The sequence below is a fragment of the Hordeum vulgare genome, chromosome 2H, assembly GCF_904849725.1.
Source record: "Hordeum vulgare subsp. vulgare chromosome 2H, MorexV3_pseudomolecules_assembly, whole genome shotgun sequence".
NCBI classification, from domain to species: domain Eukaryota; kingdom Viridiplantae; phylum Streptophyta; class Magnoliopsida; order Poales; family Poaceae; genus Hordeum; species Hordeum vulgare.
Window position 1 is genome coordinate 525,820,778 of NC_058519.1, and position 20,006 is coordinate 525,840,783.

At 44.6% G+C, this 20,006-nt stretch overlaps 1 protein-coding gene across 1 annotated transcript; it reads left to right on the forward strand.

The window, feature by feature from the left end:
• The first annotated feature begins 11,398 nt into the window (after nucleotides 1-11,398).
• LOC123427003 (plant intracellular Ras-group-related LRR protein 3-like) lies at nucleotides 11,399-14,727 on the forward strand. The gene is made up of 3 exons (XM_045110931.1): nucleotides 11,399-12,246; nucleotides 13,533-13,699; nucleotides 13,776-14,727. Exons 1-3 carry the CDS (start codon nucleotides 11,557-11,559, stop codon nucleotides 14,431-14,433), a joined length of 1,515 nt encoding a protein of 504 aa, XP_044966866.1. The 5' UTR covers nucleotides 11,399-11,556; the 3' UTR covers nucleotides 14,434-14,727.
• The last annotated feature ends 5,279 nt before the right edge of the window (nucleotides 14,728-20,006 follow it).

Below are 20,006 nucleotides of genomic sequence, written 5' to 3' on the forward strand. Positions count from 1 at the left end.
AACGACGTGCACGACACGGGTGGAGATCTCGACAACAACATCGACAACGAGGCGCATAGTGACGACGACAATCAAGATGATGGTCACGGTAACGACGACTATGCCGACAACGCGGATGTCGATGGCACGCCCGGGACTCAGTCATCTTCCTCAAGTGCATCAACACCGACACAATTTGTGTCGCCTCCTTCGCAAGACACAACAGACTCCTCAGGGCCTTGTCGCTACAAGACCCTCAAGAAAGTCTACAAGTACACAAAACCAGTTACACTCGAGTACTCCGGACTATGTCTGTTCGGAGTTGAGGAGCCGGCGAACTTCGTAGAGGCGAGCAAAATTCCTAGTTAGACGCACGCCATGGATGAGGAGATGAATGCGATTGAGAGCAATGGCACGTGGACTTTGGTAACCCGACCTCCGAACCAAAAGACGATTGGTTTGAAGTGGGTTTACAAGTTAAATAAGGACACGGAGGGTGTCATTGTGAATTACAAGGCAAGACTCGTTGCAAAGGGCTACGTACAACGTCAAGGAGTTGAATATGTTGAGGTGTTTGCACCGGTTGCTCGACTCGAGACAGTGAGAGTGCTCATAGCTTTGGCAGCACAAGAGGATTGGAAGGTTCATCATATGGATGTTAAATCCGCTTTCCTCAATGGCGATCTTACAGAAGAAGTGTACGTGGAACAACCCCTCGGCTACGAGAAGAAAGGCAAAGAAGAGAAAGTTTACAAGCTCAAGAAGGCACTTTACGGACTGAAGGAAACGCCAATAGCTTAGAATTTAAAGTTAGACCAAAGTATGATCACGCTCGGGTTCAAAAGATGTGTCCTCGATGGTTCGAAGGACAGTCTACAAAGCACCGAAGAAGAGGTGAAGATTGAAGACGCGACTAAGAAGGAGTGTTGTCGTCAAGCTACGAATGAGCCGACGATAGCAAACGCAGTGACTGAGAGTCTACAAGGAACGATGAAGACAACGCCCAGGATGAAGCCTACAATTAGTCGCATTTAAGATCCAGGTAGGGAACAAAGAAAACGCCATGTTTAAGGGGGTGAATATTAGAGTTAAACACGGCTTAGGGATTTCAAGTTTTAGTCCAAGACGGACTAGTACAGAAAACCGACTAAGTTAGCTATAGGACTAGTTAGCTCCTATATATACCTATGCAACCCTCGTTGTAAATCACCAAGAAAAAGAAAAGCAATACACAGGGTCAGCCCTGTTCGCCATCACCTTGAGTTCTCGTGTGTATGTTCTGTCATGATTGAATTAGGGCCGTTGAGATGGTCGCTAGCTTAGCTGATTAAGCTAGCTACTCGTGCGTGAGTGTCCAGCAAGACTCGATCCATCCAGCTGTCTGGCTGTGTGCTAGCTTAGCACATAGACATATGTGTGATCTGATCTGACGTTTTGAAGCCAACATGGCCGTCGGTGTGGCCACATCTTCCTCCAAGACCGGCGGTGGAGGTCGAGGAATGGCTCCTTGGCTGCTGGAGGACGCCGCTGGTCGTGGTTGTGAATCGTCGACCCGAGCCGTTACGGCCGCCTTTGAGATTTTGGCCGGCCGAGCCGCACTTTCGGCCGAGTTGTGGTTGTGATTCGCCGACCGTTTGCCTCTACCTCGTGCCTTTGTCGCCTTCGTAGGAACCGCGAGTGCGGTGGCGACCGACTGGGCCGGCGCAAATCTGGGTCGGCCGGCGGGGGGCATGGACGCTGTCACTGCCGCCACGGCGGTGACGTGGGTCAGCCCACCGGCGGCGGCGGCGGCGGAGAAGGCGGCGGGGTCATCGGCTTCGGCCATGGCGTCGGCGGACGGGCGGATCGCAGGCGAGCGAGCAGGTGGGGAAATGAAATGAACGGTTTTTTGGTGGTTTAGCGGGCAGCCGCGGTTTTACATCATATGTATCTCGTGATGCAAATTTGCATCACGAAGTGTTGTATTTTACATCTTCGAAAAGCGATGATGTGAATTTTTTTACATATGAACCATGTGATGGATCAGCGGTTTTTGCTCTCGTGCCTCGGTTACACCGCGGCCCCGTGGCAGGAGACTACTTCAACCGCCACATATGTCCATTCTCGGCGGCGAAGTGGTGAGTACCCAGCTCAGTCGCCCTCCGACGACGGGGACGGCTGGACGGCGCACGACGTCACAACGTCCCCTTCGGTGACTGCTTCCGGGTACGGGTTGGTTAGTTTATGTAAGTGTCCCTTGACGTTGTCCCGTGGCTTTGTTTATGCGGTGGATCACACGTAGTGGTTGGGTAGGTTAAGGCAAAGCAAGGGATGGTTGTCTATGTCTACGTGATGACGCGAGCACCACTGCTACAGGTCCATCTGAGTTGCGTCGCCTCGTCGGAGCCGCCGCCGGGCCGCCGGCGCGAGCAAGTTCCAGAGGAGAAACGGGAGGAACATCTGCGACAAGCTGGCACATAGGGCGAAGGAGGACCTCGAGGTGGCCGGCAAGGAGATAATACAACATCCGCCATGTCGGGCTCGATCGGCTGGCTAAGTAAGCTGGAGGATCGGCCATGTCGTTAGCCCTTCGTAGCCTACGACAGCGACGCGGAGAGGAGCAGGGCGCCAACACCGAGGTGGCCAGTGCCAATATCTTGTTCGCGTTATCCGTTGCGGTGGCACTGGGAGAAGAAAGGGTCGCGTTCTCTTTCGCGTAGCTGTGGCGCAGCGTGGGGATTTCTGAGCTTTCTTCGGTTCGCTGCAGCATCGTGGGTCGACATAGAATCCCATGGCTGTCTGAGCTCGTTTGGGTAGATCGGGTGACGACGCCTCGTGGAACGTGGGCAGCAGTCGGCGCCTGCTGTCTTTCGGACGCGCCGCGCGTGGTACCCTCGTCCCATGGGGGGATGATCTGGTCGGCTGCTGACACATCTCCTGCGTGCTTCCACTCTAATTTGAGTCAGCGCATCCACACGAAGTACCGGGTAGGATTTTCTTTTTCATTTGCAGTATTAGTTGCCTAAAAATTTAAATTGGGTTAGCGTATTCCACATGAAGCCGGAGGAGGAGACGGAGACGCCGAGCCGACGGCAGCAAGGTGAGGGGATGCTGGAGAGGCCGAGTCAGGAGCGATCCGGAGTGGGGGACCATGTGACAGCGGTGGAATATACTAGTACCGTCTGTTGAATGTATTGGATAGAAAAGATATAAAGATTGATAAATCTAAGTCGATTGGAACTGTCAATACTATATTCATGAGATTTTATGTAAAGATTCGTGTAAAAGAAATGTATTGTATCATTTGATTAGGACTTAGTTAACTCTCAATTAATTAAGATCTAGCTACACCCTACATTTTATGGCACCACACTTAGTCCTATGCAGACCGCATGATTTTATAGAAACATTGGAACACCTAAACATAATCTTCTCAACGTTCTTTCATAATTAATGCTTCACTAGGTCATATGTCAAACGCAAGATAGCATACCCCTACACTCGGTTGACAGAAACATCCTCAAACCTCGCGCGTCGGTGCCCTTCGCTAGTTCCACACACGCCCTCTTCAGGTAATTCCGACGATACCCCTTGTCTCATAGACGGCGTAACTTTTCCCCTCTTTCGTGATTCTAGATGTCAGTATCTTTCACTGAAGAATCCCCTTTTGATACCGCTTACTTGTTTCTTGTGGTCATCCACTAACTACGCACATCATTCCTTTGCTTCTTTCATCCCCTCATGTATGTGCCCGGCATTGTCCGCCACCAAAGAAGCCCCTCCGACACGGATGACTTGTCTGTCGATATCGGCCTTCGTCGGCGACACCCTATGCCGATGGAAGTCCACAAGTCCACAATGTGATGACTCGTGGTTTGCCTATCTTTCGTTGGCTCCTTTCCCATTATGTCCTTCCTTCATTAGCTTATTTCCCGTACTCAATGTACACGATAATGATGATAAGTGCTCAACTCTTCGGCCTGTGGCTTTGGTGTCAATTATGGCCATGTGGACAGTTCATTGGTATTTCGTATCTGGTAGTCATCTCGTTTGTGATGAGTTGACAATGCACCATGATACTATCATAACACTCACAGTCATTATAGCAATTAAACATGTCTCTTGGTTTTGCTTGTGTTTTTCTTCATGATTCAAAAGTTACAGGGACCAGTTGCTTCTGTAATTGTGTCAACTCCGTATTGTCGTTGTGGTTGTTTCTACTAGTATATATATTTATATATTTTTTTGCTCAGCAAAATAATACAAAAACAAATATGATAGCTCCATTTACATATGTTTCCACTTTCTTTTCATCCCTAATTGTATAGATCCTCATAAGTCATGTCTATCGGACCTGGGTCAACATTTTGTTGTATAGTTAAACATGTCACACCCTGATGATAAGTTTGTAGTATGATATGTGATATTGGTTGCTCGACTACATGTTACATTTTATCAAGACCGTTTGTTCTCCAACAATAGATGAGGGTGGCAACCACTGGTGGAACCGGTAGTATAACTGCTCATGGCACTGAAAAAGAAGGCTGAATAACCACAGGTCATCAATTTCACATGTATTATTAGTTTCATTGGGTAGAGATGATGGACAAAACAGAAAGGTAGGGATCAGAAAAAGATGGAAGATAATCGGACTAAATAGCAAAAAGCTATCATATTATAGGCTAGGATACAAAAACCTACCTGTTTTCTTAACGTCCTAAAAATTACCACAAATTTGGTTCGTTGTTCCAAAAAAAACTACCATGTCACATTGATGACTATATTTATTAACTTTAAGTGTGATTATGACAGCCCGAGTCCACTCGTCAGGTTGACCTTTCACATGTTATGACAGATGGGCCCTGATGAGGACATGGCTACCTTAGATACAACAAAAAATATTACATACATGCATATTTATGAGGTGATTTTTTATAATAATTATGCAATAATTTATTTATATTATCTGAAATAAAAATACTTTGTCTATTTTTATTTCATGCTTAAGTGCAGAATTGTCGAACACTTGTAGAAACCACGTGTGAAGACAAAGAAGGAGAAAATGATTAGGTGTTGTTCAAAGGTCCTCTCATGTTAAAAAAATGATTATGTGTTATCAAAGAAATCCTCTCACGTTACTTTTAGCCTAAGAGAAGATAGAGACCAAGTCCCCCACATTCTGAACTTAGATTTAGACTCAAACTTCTAAGAACTTTTGCATCCACACTTTGAATCGGGTGATTCTTTTTATTGTTGGAAAGTAGATTTCATGTACTTTTCAATGCAAGTGGATTCACCTTAAAATTCCTTCTGGGCATGGAAATACATCCAAAATGGTGTGACAGACCTACACAATCCGAGTCAAAATCCAAATCAAAAGGTGTTGCGTCACCTCCACTTGGGTCCATAGGCCTTGTACGACATAGGGTTAGTTTTAGGCTACTTTGGTACATCCTTCCACCCCCTTGGCCGCCACTCATTAGTCCTATATAACTAGATCGATCCCCTAGTTTTTTCATTGGGGTTTGTTTAGTTAAAAGTTAGTCATTACAACTTTGTGTATTTTGTTTGTGTCCAATGATCAGACTAAGACCATTTTCGGATCTCCGCTTATATCAATACTGCATATATATCCGCAATATTCAGATTGATTTATCACATTCTTGTTTGTTCTTTGATTGCTTGCAAGAATTGATCTTCATGGTCAGGCTGATCGTGCTTCCGACATCGTTAGTAATCTCCGAAGATTGGTTTAGTGACTGCTAAGGTGCAACGTCGTGCATGTTTGTAGTCGGATCGTCAAAGTCGTCTCCACCAAATCAATAGTTACAGTGCCATCAAAAGATCGGGACCTCGCCCCTATTAAGTGATATCAGTTTTCACGTTGCTTGATGAGAATTTTCAGTTATCCCTAGATTAGATTTATATTATGACCTATTGTCCAATAAAAGCCACACAAAAAAGTTAGATATGTTCATCATTTGTCCAAGCCAGTCTCAGCCTTCGTAATTTTCTTTTTTGTGCTTGCATAGTTAAATTATTGGTTGCATCATCATGTCGAATTGCTGGTCTTAGTATCTACTTCCTTTAGAATTTCTAGTTCTGTTCACATAGTCACATTGTTGCTGCATCATCATTCCTTCCCCTGTCATCCATCACCATCCATCAATTTTCACCACATGATCCCCATCATTCATTGACATTATCATACTTGAAGTTGTCCGCATCTACAAATATCCAATCTACATTTTATCTGGTTTAAAAAAGCGAAAAAAGAGAGAGAGAAAAAGTTGAAAAAATAGAGGGAAGTTACAAAAATCGGATCTACCTATCTCGTATCTGAATTTGGATCAAAATATGTTTTGCGCAGTGTTTAGTAAAACAGTCAAATCTTTCTCATACGAAGTCTGTTTTGGCTCCACAAGTACTCAAATTCAAGCTATCGACGAGCCACATGTGAATGGTTCATCAATCTTGTTCATTATTGTCACTTCCAAATCAATTTCTAAATAGGACTTTTTGCCCTCTAAAGGTCACGAACACAGTTTGTCATTATTTTTCAGGTTTGTTCCCGAATTTTTTGAATCCTCATACGAACTTCGAATTAAGTGATTCTTTTTTGCATTGGAAATCTTGAGTGAGTAGCATTCTTGAGAAAAAAAATATCAGAAATTTGACATAATATTTTTCAGAGGAAAGTTGCAGAGAGAGTTTGGTATATCCTGCTTGACGATCATTTATCATCATTATCTTTATTGTTATTGTGATATTCACTTATATCTTGTTATCCAAAGCTACTTCATATCATATGTTGCTGCTACTTGTGGTACGCCATGACTCCGTTAGTGTTCTAGGCCCGCGTCTCTAGTAGGTATAGCCTAGAACCAACATAGTATCATCGTTGGTCCTTTATACAACATTGCATGTGTGAATTGATTATTGCTAGTCTTTTGCGACCATATATTTAAGCCTTCCAAGCTCCATATATTTCTACACCATGTATACATACGTTCACCTGGTAATTGTTTTACCCAATCTTTGGAGTTATTCCACACCGTCGGTTGCTGGTCACCACCTGCTGCTTGGTAAGAACTTGTAAGATATTGGTATTTGCTTTACTGTGAGTGCTTTACCGTCACTTCCTAGTAGTTTATAGGAACATTATTTTTGGATTTTGTTCCTTGTTTTATGCTAATTATGATAGGTTTTGGAGTTGGAAACTCTACGACGACGGATACATCTTCACCACCATGAGAGGTGCGACTACACACACAATCATACGACCAGGTTATCTTTCTACCTCCTTTTCAGGGTAGATTTAATCCTTCTAAGTATATTGATTGGGAGCTTGAGATGGAGCAAGTTTTTAGTCGCTATGATTTTTCTGAACTTGAGAGAGTACGAGTTTTCACTTGAGAATTTATTGGTTTTGCTTACGTTTGCTGGAATATGTATCATAAGAGAAACATTGATAATCAACCCACAACTTGAAAAGATTTGAAAGCTATAATGATACATCAATTTGTTCCTTCTTACTATCGATATGAATTGCTTCACAAATTAGAACACTAAAATAAGGCAGTAACAATGTTAATGCGTACTACCAAGAGTTCAAATCTTATATGCATCATTGTGACATAGATGAACCCACATAGATGAATCCGAGGATGAAACACAGAATATATTTTTTCATGGTTTGAACCATGACTTTCGTGCAAGATTTCATTATATTCCGTGTTGCATTGTTGGTATGTATGTTCGTGGTTGTATCTTTGAGAGAATAATGCAGGAAGATGCGTTGGGAGACTACGAAAACTGTTATTCCAGCTCACCACCACTGGTTGTATCCTCCACCTATGCACCTGCTAGAGCGGCCACACCTCAGATTGTGAGCGTAACATCTCCTCAAGTATATGGTACAATACCGTCGTCCGTACCTACATCATCTAAGTCATTGTGACAAGGTAACACTAAAGGTATTGATGGCATAACTTCACATGGGGATGATAAATGCCTAGTTTACTTGAATACATCATGCGTTGAGTTACCTATTGATTTGAGCACATCACCTATTTTAGAGAATCGCGTTAATCTTATGAACGTGTCATATGATCAAACAATTGAAGTACCCATCAATTTTCAGTGCACTCATTGCACTGATTGTTGATGAATAAGAACCAAGTGAATCGGTGAATAAATCATTTGGATCAAATACGTTCAAAAATAATTGTGCCGATGTTTAATCATTTTGATATGACCTCTAATCTTGGTGATCATTCTGTGTCAAACGACTTGTTGCATGTTTGCTTATTTTAAGCATGTTGTATCAAGTAATTATGAAACTATTAGATTTTATTCAAAAATATTAGGATAGTTTAATGATGAGCATTGCCAATCTTTTTATATGAATAAGAACTTCAATTATATGTGCATACTAAGTTGTAATATTTTCATGCCTTCAATTTCTAGTGATAATAGTTTGACTTTATATTTTTATTACATATGAAAATTACTCACGTATAAATATGTCACGTGTGCAAGAATTCAGGAAAGTAAAATGTATGGCATATACATATACAACATATACAACTTGTCTTTTTTGTTAGCCACATTTCACATTAAGCAACGTCGAGGACAACTTTGCTTTCAAAAAGTGAAAGATGATGAGGACATGGCTACCTTCGATACAAGCAAAAATATTGCATATGTGCATATTAATGATGTAATTTCTTATAAGAATTATGCAATAATTTATTTATGTTATCCGAAACAAGAATATTTCACCTATTTTCATTTCATTGCCTAAATGCAGAATTATCAAACACTTGTACGAACCACGTGTGAAGACAAAGGAAGAGAAAATGATTAGGTGGTATTCAAAAGATCCTATCACGTCAAAGAAAATGATTAAATGATGTGCAAGAAGTCCTCTCACGTTACTTTTGGGCCAAGAGTAGAGACCAAGTCCCCCATATTTTGGACTCAAATTTAGACTGCAGAGACATACCTTACTCAAAAGGCCAAGAAATTTTTCATCTTGACTCCAAATTGAGTGATTCATTTTTTGTTGAAAAGTAGATTTCATGTACTTTCCAATGTAGTTGGATTCACCTTAAAGTTCCTCCTGAGTGTGGAGATACATCCAAAACAGTGTGACCGTCCTACATAATCCGAGTCAAAATCCAAATGAAAAGATGTTGCATCATCTTCACTTGGACACATAGGCCTTGTATGACCTAGGATTAGTTTTAGTGTGCCTTGGGAGGTCCTTTCACCCCTTGGCCGCCACCCATTAGTCCAATATAAGTAGATCAATTCCCTAGATTTTTTCTTGGGATTTGTTTAGTTAAAAGCTAGTCATTGCAACTTCCGTTTATATCCAACGATCAGACGAAGACCGTTTTCGAATCTCCACTTATATCAATACTTCATATACGTCCACAATATTCAGATTTTCTTTATCATATTCTTGATTGTTCTTTGTTTGCTTGCAGGAATAGACCTTCGTGATCAGGCTAATCGTGTTTCTCGCATCGTCAGTAACCTCTGGAGACTGGCTTAATGATTGCTAATAAGGTGCAACGTCATGCATGTTTGTAGTCGAATCATCAAAGTCGTCTTCACCAAATCGATAGTTATCATTTCACCGAAAGATCGGGGTCCTCGCCTATATCAGGCCCCAAATACTTTTTAAATTCAATCATGTCAGTGCAACAAAAATACAAAGCAATCAGGTTCTGCAAAAAAATATAAAGCAGTCGGGTCATCACCGGCGAGCTCGTTGCCCGGAGCCGACGAAGGGACATGTGTGCATCGGCCGACGTTGCTCTCACAACGGAGCTCGAGAAGTTGTTGCATGCGGCGGAGCTCCAAGGGTTGTTGTGGCAGGCTGGAGCTCCTCTACAGAGGCGTGCGACTGGCTAACCATGGCTACATCAACCGCATTATATACGCTTTCGCTTAGCAATCTACAAGGATACATAGATGCACCCCCCTCTGGTAGATGTTGATCTCCATAGATTGATCTTGGTGAGCATAGAATTTATTTTATTTCCCATGCGACGTTTCCCAACATTTTTATGTTTACTCAGGTAATCGAGTTCCGAAAGATAATTGAGGGGTTGATATTGTTAGTTCCTTTTTCTTTTAGTGCTTGTTACACATCAACCGACCGATTTCCCAAAGAAATCAGACGGGTCCTGGGCCATCGGATCGGACGCTTGTCACTCGTTGCATTTGGCAACGGAATCTCGCGGGGGTCATCCCCGTCCTCTCATTGTAGCCGCGTCGGGAGCAACCAAAGCGCGTCGCCATTGGAAGCAACGCCACCCCTGGGTTGCAGCAGGAGCCGCACCATCTCACCAAAGCCTAGCCATGCTCCACAGTTGACGGCGTTTCACTGCAGCACCAACACTGACGTGGGCAACGCTCCATCGCATCGTTCGACGCCGCAGACGATGCTTCACAGCAGCGCCGTAGCTGGCGTGGCTGTGCTCCATCGCATCACCCGATGACCGCCCGCGATGTTTCACTGCAGCGCGCAGCAGGCACGGAGGGTTCCATCGTAGCACCCTGACAGCCTCCGACAAAGCTTCACTGAAGCGCCACCGCCCTGCGGGGTTACTTCGCCGCTGAAGTGACTGCCTTGTCGAAGCTCCATCGCAGCACCCGGGCCACAACCGAAGCTTCAGTGCAGCGCGGCCACCGACGCGTGATGCTTCATTGCATCACCACGACGAGGGGTGCTACGACAAAGCACGAGACGGCGATGGCGGATGCCGCGACACATCACTATGGCGTCGAATTGCTGCGACACAGCACGCGTGAGGGTGCAAGGGGATCACGTCGTGGTGCAGCACATGACGATGACAGCGGTAGATGTGGCAACGCAGCACGACGACGCGCGACAGCAGATGCGGCGACGCAACACGACAACAACGAAATTACTGCATGATGGCTGATGCGATGGGTCACGGCGTAGTGGTTGATGCCATGGTCTGGAGCAGCGTTGGTTGTGTCCCATGGTGAGAGAGATGAGGATAAGGGAAAGATAAATGCGAGCGAAGGGAAAAGATAAGGTTGAGGATGAAACCTGCATGTCACATGTCAGCGTGGAAAAGGGGGTTTACATGAGTGAAAAATTATCTGGATGATTTTAAACACTTTATTTTCTTTCCCTTTGCGAAGGTAAAAAGTCATATTTTGACAAGCGGCAATATTATTGATACTTTTTGTGGAGAAAAATTGCGATCGGTGCTTAAGCCAATCGACGAATGTTGACTTGCGGAAAAAGTAAAAATAGTATAGTACTCCGTATGCGTGAACGAGAAACTCTTGACTGTTTCTTGAACCAGAAGTATAAACCCTTCAGCAGTAAACGTATTTTCACTGTGGATCAGATTTGTATAGATATCCCTGACCCAGATAATCCCTGCGGATCGATTTGACGGCCGGCCGCCCAGCCAGATTCCGGCTGCACCCTCCAGCTCTCAAACTCTCCTCCCCCCATCGCCCTCCACTTTCCCAAGCCCACCATAAAACAGCATCAGTTCTCTCCGATCTCCGATCTCCGCCTCCCACCTCCCTCCCCCGCCCGCCATGGATCCGGCGCCGCAGTCCCACCCCATCCTCTCCTACGTGCTCTCCCGCCTTCCCACCCTCTCCAAGCCCAGGCCCGCCGCCGGGGGCGACTTCGACATCGAGCAGCCGCCGGTCCACACCCCGTCCCCGCGCTCGCCCTCCGTCGGCGAGTTCGAGCTCGTCGAGCGGATGCCGGGCCTCCGCCACGCCTCCGTGCTCCACGCCATGACCCGCGCCGTCGCCGACGTCGCCGCCGCCCGCTCCGCGCTGCAGGAGCTGGGCCCGCGCCCCGACCACGAGCTCGTCGACTCCTCCCGCGCCCTCATCGCCGCCGCCGCCGCCGGCGACGTCGTCGCCCCGCGGGTCACCGAGGAGGACCTCGAGGCGTGCCGCACGGTGGTGCGGCTCGAGGAGACCCACGACAACTACGAGGTGCTGCTGCAAGAGGCCGAGGGGCGGCTCGAGAAGGTCTACCGGTCGGCGATGGAGGGTAGGGACCTGGAGGAGGCCGAGGGGAAGGATGAATCGGCGCCGGGCGCTGAGGGCGTGGCGGTGCAGGAGGAAGTCGTCGCCGTGCTGAAGCAGGCCGAGGAGGGCAAGCCCGTGGAGAGCGTGCTCCTCGTGGATCGCCAGCTGCGCTACCTGCCCGAGGCGTTCGGAAGGATCCTGGGTCTCCGCGTGCTTGACGTATCACACAACCAGCTCCAGGTGAGATACTAGTCATCTCATATCTTTAGATCTGTATATTTAGAGCCCGTGTACCACTACACGATAACATATTCATGGATGAGCCACACAAATGGCAAGGATTGGGCGTTTTAGTTCCACTATTTGCACATATTAGTCTGCCTGCAATGGGGAGTATCATATGATAGTATCATGTACTCCCTCCGTTCCTAAATATAAGACCTTTTAAAGATTACACTATGGACTAGATACGGAGCAAAATGAGTGAATCTACATCCTAAAATATGACTACATACATCCGTATGTAGTTCATAGTGGAATTTTTAAAAGGTCTTATATTTAGGAATAGAGGGGGTATATGGCAAGGATTAGACTGTCTCTCGGCCTGATTGGTTGCTTCGAATTATGAGCTAAGTAGTTTGGGTAGTCAGTAAGGATGTTAGTTTTCTGAAATCATACGTCATGTGTCGATTAGGATCAAATATGAGGGTGAGTCTGTATACTATTGTTTTGGCAGATTTGTTGCGAATCATCCCATTCCTTATGTGGTAAGGATGTATGGAGTTATGGTGGAGAAAATGCTAGATATTATGCAAGGATGTGTTGAAGTGCTATTTATGTTAGTGTTGGGTTAACAATCAATACTGGAAGGGGCTAGGGTCTGGCATTAGCTTTCATTTGATCGTCAGTATGGTTTAGGCTATGCATACAGTGGTGTTAACTGACCGAGAATCACAAGTGGTACTTCGTGGTCATACGCAAGTTTTACAAAGTAGAATAACAAATTGGTAAGAGTTAGGAGGCAAGTGTATGCTAGCTTGATTACCTTGAGCTCTTGGAGAACCATATTTTATATTAAAGTAGGGAGAACTAATTTTGTTAAAAAAATATTATGTCGGTTCTTCCACATTGCTTCCCACTAGGCCCCGCTTGGAATGGTTGTAATTAAATACAGAGGTGTTTACTTTACACTTGTATCTTACCGGCCGCTCGCAAATTTTGGCTGGGAAAGAAACAACGAGCGGAGACCTGTAATTTTTACAGGTGTATTTGTAGGAAACATGAAAATCCAGTCACGCCCTTACTTGTAATTTGTAAGAGATGTTTATGTCTGATTTATATGGTTGCATTTGAACTTCTTGATCCATAATAATCTGATTTTAACACCAGACTTGACACGTGCTAGTTATGAATGATGTCTTTCTTCTTAGCCGTTAAAACCTCAGACAACTGCAAAGCTGCTATATGCTTGTTAGATATGATATACTGTTGTTCCCTAATTTCAGTGGATTTTGCTGTGCTTGTAGGTCATTCCAGATGCTATAGGAGGGCTTGAACATCTTGAAGAGCTGCGTCTTGCTTCTAATGCATTGGTTTCTCTTCCTGATACTGTTGGCTTTCTATCCAATCTGAAAATTCTGAATGTGTCGACTAACAAGCTGAGAACACTGCCAGACAGCATCTCAAAGTGCAGGTAGATACTACTCCTTAAGTTCCCCTTTGGGTTTGTTAATTAACACTATTCAAGAGACTGATAATCCTTGCTCCAGGTCACTAGTTGAGCTCGATGCAAGCTACAATGGGCTCACTTATCTGCCAACAAATATTGGCTATGAACTGATTAATCTGCGGAAGCTCTGGGTCCACATGAACAAGCTGCGATCTTTTCCATCATCTATCTGTGAGATGCAATCACTATACCTCCTGGATGCTCATTTCAATGAACTCTGTGGCCTGCCATCTGCCATAGGGAAGCTTTCCAGCCTTGAAATCCTCAACCTGAGCAGCAACTTCAGTGACATGAAGGAGCTCCCGTTCTCATTCGGTGACCTGCTGAACCTGCGCGAGGTTGACCTCAGCAACAACCAGATCCATGCTCTTCCCGACAGTTTTGGCCGGCTTGACAAGCTGGAGAAGCTTAACCTGGAGCAGAACCCTCTGTCCATGCCATCAGCGGAGGTCGTGAAGGAAGGTGTAGAGGCTGTGAAAGAGTACATGTCAAAGAGGTGGCTTGATGCGTTGCTTGAGGAAGAACAGAGGAGCATGGCAGAAGCAGCAGCAGCAGAGAGCCTGCAGGCGTCGACTCCCAAGGCTTGGCTGGCGCGCAGCGTCTCGTGGGTCTCGGACGTTGGGGGGAGCTTTGTGGGCTATGTCAGTGGTGGCCAGACCAAGTCGGAGAAAGACTCGATCCTTGACCAGCAGTTCTGAAGGCTCGGTATCAGTGGTGATTGAGTATCACCTATGTATATATACCAAGTTTACGAAACTCTCGACCTGGGAATCATTGTGTTCCTAGTGACTCAGAGAGATGCACACACACACCCTTACACCACCCTGCCCTCTGAAGCAGGCTTTGGCGTTTATTTTCCCATTTTAACTCCATTTGAGGGTCGTTTCCATCGAAGGCCTGCGTTGTGTTACTGTCCAATAATAGGGCTGAAACTCGGTATACTTGCTTTATTAGACTATTTGCAACGCGAACTGTGCACTTTGTTTGCTGAAGCTACATGTGTTACTGCAAACTACTCTATATGTCTTGCTAAGATGCCACAGTTATTTTAGAAACTTGCCAGGTTTTGTTTGTGAGAACTGGCTTCAACCCTGTCGTTGCCGAATGCCCTCAATTTGTTAAGTCACATAGTAGATTTTTCATTTTTGAAAACTAAATGTCATTAAAACTGCTTGCATGTTTTGCCCTTCCGTCCGAAAATACTTAGTCCAAGAAATTGGTGCATCTAGACATATTTTAATTCTAGATATTTCATTTTTATTCATTTCTCCTACAAATATTTTTGGATGCAGGGAGTACTTACCTAGACCTTGCATATTAAGCTGATCTCCTTAGCTCAAACATTCATGTAACTTCAAACAAAAAGGACAGGTCTGCTAAAATGTTAGTATTGGTAAGGGCATCTCCAATGGTTGTAAGATAGTTGTTGGTAATTTTGACACATAGAATTTTTTATGATGCGTCATGCAATAAATGAGGAAAGGGAGCAAGGTTGTATGTAAATTAACCAACACCCTTGCACAAGCTCCAATGTAGAATGAGAGAGCACCTTATTTATTACCTCACTTCTTATTGGGCAAACTAGATACAACCCATTGAAGTAGTTGTATGTTAAGGTGTTGGGTGATGACATGGTATATTTTACCAACAAACTATTGGAGATGTCCTAATAGGTAAACGTTAGAGCGCGCCGGCCAAAGCTTTGGCCAGTTGCATCCCACACACGCATCTTCCAACGAATTCAAGCGCGATACATAGGGTGCGGTGGCCCACCCCACCCCTTATCATGTTTCTCTTATCTTCTCGTTTGAGACCACCTTGCGCTGAGCTGCAGCTTTTTCTCTCGCCGCAACCTCCTTGACTAGCCTGACAGCGTGTCGTCGAAGATAAGCCGTCAACCCCTTCCCTTGAGCTAATACTTCCTTCACGCGAACACCTCCCTCATCCATGCCATTTTCCTACAAAAGAGAGCGAGGTAATACTTCCATTTTCCTACAAAAGAGAGCTAATACTTCCATCGAAGGCCATCCCGCGCTGCCGCCTTGTAGTGGCGGCCACCATGAGGTGGTACGATGGTCTGCCATCTGGTGCCCCTGCTAGGCGGTCGTCACGTGTGTCTCTGACTATTTCATGAAGGGAATCGTTTCTAGTCGGAGCACCGGCTGAAACATCCCACCGGACGCGCAAGACGCGTTGGATCTACCGTGATCCAAAGACCCCCGCAGCGCCACATGGACACATTCTCAGTTTTTTTTCCATCTGCCTACCGATTGCTACAAGGGGATTCCTTTGCTACAATCGCTCATTGGGTCGACTCCATTTCGGGCTACAAGGGCGGCGGCGGCTCCGAGGACTGGAGGGCGACGGTGGCTGTCGCGCTTGGAAATCAAAAGTGCGAGCAGCGGCGGTGTTCTCCAGCGATCTATGGCTCCACCAGAAGGTAACCCCTCTCGTTCTCCCCAAGTTTTCTCCTCTCCCCTCATTATCGCTAGGGTTCTGCGATGTGTCGTCGATGGGGCTGCAGAGGAGAGGCGAGGGCTCGGAGGGGGACGCGGTGGTGGGCGCGGCCTTCTTCCCCCGCGGCCACACTTTCTTCCACGCCTAGGCCCACGAGGTCCTCAACCTCTTCCGACGCCGACGACCATTGGTGGCTGCTACTTTTTTTAGAGATGCACCTGTTGCTCGGCACCTGCTGCTTTTTCTGCATGGCTTAGGCGGTGCCCACCATTATGGGCTAGCTACCGATGCATAGTATATGAAGTAGAGATCATGGGCGGGCCACGACCACTTTAGCCTTGCCGTAGCTCCGCTAGAGCCGATGACAATACTGCTTTGGATGCTGCTTGAGGCATTCAGTTCATAATTAGATAGTTCTCTTCCGTTGTTGATCTGAATAGGTGCAACATAGTACTACATTATCGTGAAATTAGCATCAAAGTATAAACATTCAACAGAGTGCTACGTCACAATGCTGATGTCCTTGAGCTCTTTCTGTTGCCTGGCTTTAGCATCTCATGATTTAGCAAACAACAAATGCAACATGCATATTGTTGTTGGTTTGAGGACATATTAGCATCTTAGAATTAGCAAATTACTATCTACTTGTGTATGTGGCAATGCGATTTAAATTCAATAGTATGTGTTGCATTAGCTGTTTTTTGTTGCTACCTATTGTTTGTATATTGCACATGTTTTTAGTTTTTTAGCGTATGCATATATGTGTTTTCTAGCTACTATTATGATGCATCATAGGTCATGATCGAGTTCTTTTTTTTCCTCTTTTGTGCATTTGTTGCACGCACCTCTGTTGAGAATGACGGGAGTAAGAAGGTTAAGAAGAAGAAGAACAAGAAGGAAGAAAATATATGTGGGTTCAAGATGAGGTTTAATTCAAAACAGCTAGGTGATTTTGCAGAGCAGTTATCACCGGCAAAACAGGGTATCATACGGAATGCCCCCTTTGGAGATTTGTTGGACATCAAGCCCTTCAAGGTACCACATGCACTTATCGAGTGTGTGGTGATGCACACAAACCATGCACTTCGAGAGTTCAAATACAAGAATAAATCACTACTAGGAAAAGGCCTGCTAGTGGTGCACCTATTTTGGCTACTAATGGCGCACTATAGGTGCGCCACTAGCATCACGCCATTAGAATTTTTTACTAATGGCGCACCACAGGTGCGCCATTAGTATCTGGTATACTAATGGCGCACCAGGCAGTGCGCCATTAGTATAGCTCATGGTGCGCCATTAGTATGCCTCCCAGGTGCGCCATTAGTATGCCTTCCAGGTGCGCCATTAGTATGCCTCCCAGGTGCGCCATTAGTATGCCTCCTAGGTATGCCATTAGTATGCCTCCCGGGTGCGTCATTAGTATGCCTCCTAGGTGCGCCATTAGTATGCCTCCCAGGTACGCCATTAGTATGCCTCCCAGGTGTGCCATTAGTAGAGCACATGGTGCGCCACAGGTTATACTACCAGCTCTAAAAATATTCAATTATTATCCTCACACCCACAAGAAGGTTCAAGATAAACACATATTACACCACAATGAAAATATTTTTATAAACATGCACATACATTGAACACAAGTTGACAAACAAATTAACCTAGATGAAGCATAGTTTTGACCATCTTAACAATCATCTAGAACACACAACTCACAAAAAGATAAGGACTATTGGTTACTATGAGAGACTTCAGATGGTCCAGAACACACAAGTTTGTATCTACATGCACAAAGTGCAAGCTCCAAAACACTTGAAACACCAAATGGTCTACAAGACAATAAAGTCCATGATTACAGGTTGGTTGGTCCATAAACGCTAGAGACTCATCATGTCCATGTGCATTAATAGGTTGAGTACCTGAAAACATTTTGCACAAATTTGTAAGAAAATGGAACCATACCAAGTTGTTAAAATCTCATATGCGTATTAAAAATATTCGATCAAAAGATTATCATGATATCATAGTTAACAATATAGTTTCTATAAAAGTTACCCACTTGTTATAGCAGAAGTTTTGTCACTTTATATTAAACAATCTTAAAAGTGATATGAAAAAACGCTTCATGTTTTGATAGTAAATATGACATGTGTAATCATATAACTAATAAACTGAATGCCACAATATCAGTAGGTCTGCTAATAGCGAGTAATCTCATAGTACTGCATATGTTTGTCACAATTTAAATGTATCCAGATAATGAAAAAAAGGTAAGTTGCAAGTTTGACAGCAAGTGTTATTTCCTTTGATTATTTCAGCAACATATAGGAACCAAACTGGGAGAGACTTAAGTAAATATTAGTACTGTCATGTATCATTTGCTGACAATGGAAACTCTCGGGGGTGCTAGTCACACCAAGGCCACCAACCACTCGCTTAGGAACACGACGAACACAGTACGATGGAGGTTGCAGAACCACCTGCAGGTTTTCCAGGAAATAAAAAATGACACGAACCAAAATGCTGCATAGCTAGATCTGTATTCCCCACTCACTCTTGATGGAAGTTCTTCCCAGTAAGTAGTGGTTGTTGTTTCCCACCAGAGATGAGACTAGTACATATCATTTGTTTCTGAGAAGAAGCATTAGCATTGAAGTGTCAATAGCTCAAGGGGGATTAGTTGCAACAATCATGTAGAGCTAAGGAACTTGTTGTTAGAGCATATATCTCCATATGTGGTTTTGGTAACTGATGACAATTCCTATGGACTAATGGTTGCCTTAAGTTACATTTATAGGATTTGTCCATAGGCACTTCTTGAAGTCCATCTGTTGGGTTCAAGGAGTTTATATGATGACCAGGATGGTATTCAAGGTATTATCGAAAGAATGGTCATAGAGACACATGGTTGATCAAGATCTCAGACAAAGAGTAAATCAAGATGATCAACACACAAAGCGTACAAGATGTACCGAGAGGGATCAAGTGATCCCATGGTATGGTAAGCATTGTCCATTACGTGTTTGTGTACTAACCCATGGTCTTCGTGAGAGTTCTATGTGGGGGTTAGGTGTGTTTCCATGGGCTTGCGTCAAAGGGAAGATCTCATACAACCCATGAAGTATGACATCAAGTTGTGATCATCATCAAGATTGCGATGTGCAAGTTCAAGTGGATCAGCACGAAGATATCATGCTTGAAGCTTGCCGTCCATTGTGGTGGCAATGGACTTGTGAAGATATGCTGAAGAGTGGCTCACCCATAGTGAGTATGGGGGAGCAATCAACTAGTCTTCATCAAGCCAACACAATCAAGAAAGGTGGTCCATCTTGAGGAAGCCAAGATTATTATCATCTAGCTCAAGAGGATGAGGTGCAAGGTATAGGTTTGCCCTTGATAGGTTTTCTGTTTAGGATAGATTGATGTACTATCAAGGGGGGCTCTCAAGTGAGTAGCTTGATCGTATCGTTCATTGAGAGATCAAACCATTTGCATCCTTGCATCATACTTCTTGGTTCTTGTTTGGTGTTTCTCTTTGTGAGTTTTAGAGCTTATGGTCATCTTCGTGACAAGCTCGAGTTCATCGAAAACGGAGTCCATATGCATCTACTATGATGTTTTCGATGTTGGAGTTTTTGCCAGTTCTTCATTCATAGAGGGCTCACATCTCTATATCATTGGCATTTTCATATCTGCATGGTCTTAAGATTTCACATCTCTATTTGGATAGCTCTTGTCGTCCTGAATCCAACAAGCTTGGGTTTGCTCGATTCGGAGCTCGTATGCGAAAGTTATGGTTGTTTCAGTGGCGAGCGGTAGT

Excerpts from the sequence above, each read along its gene's own strand:
- LOC123427003 (XM_045110931.1), top strand. The coding sequence starts at position 11,557 with ATGGATCCGGCGCCGCAGTCCCACCCCATCCTCTCCTACGTGCTCTCC. Across the intron at positions 12,247-13,532 it reads TATCACACAACCAGCTCCAG|GTCATTCCAGATGCTATAGG; the intron begins GTGAGATACTAG and ends CTGTGCTTGTAG. Across the intron at positions 13,700-13,775 it reads GACAGCATCTCAAAGTGCAG|GTCACTAGTTGAGCTCGATG; the intron begins GTAGATACTACT and ends TCCTTGCTCCAG.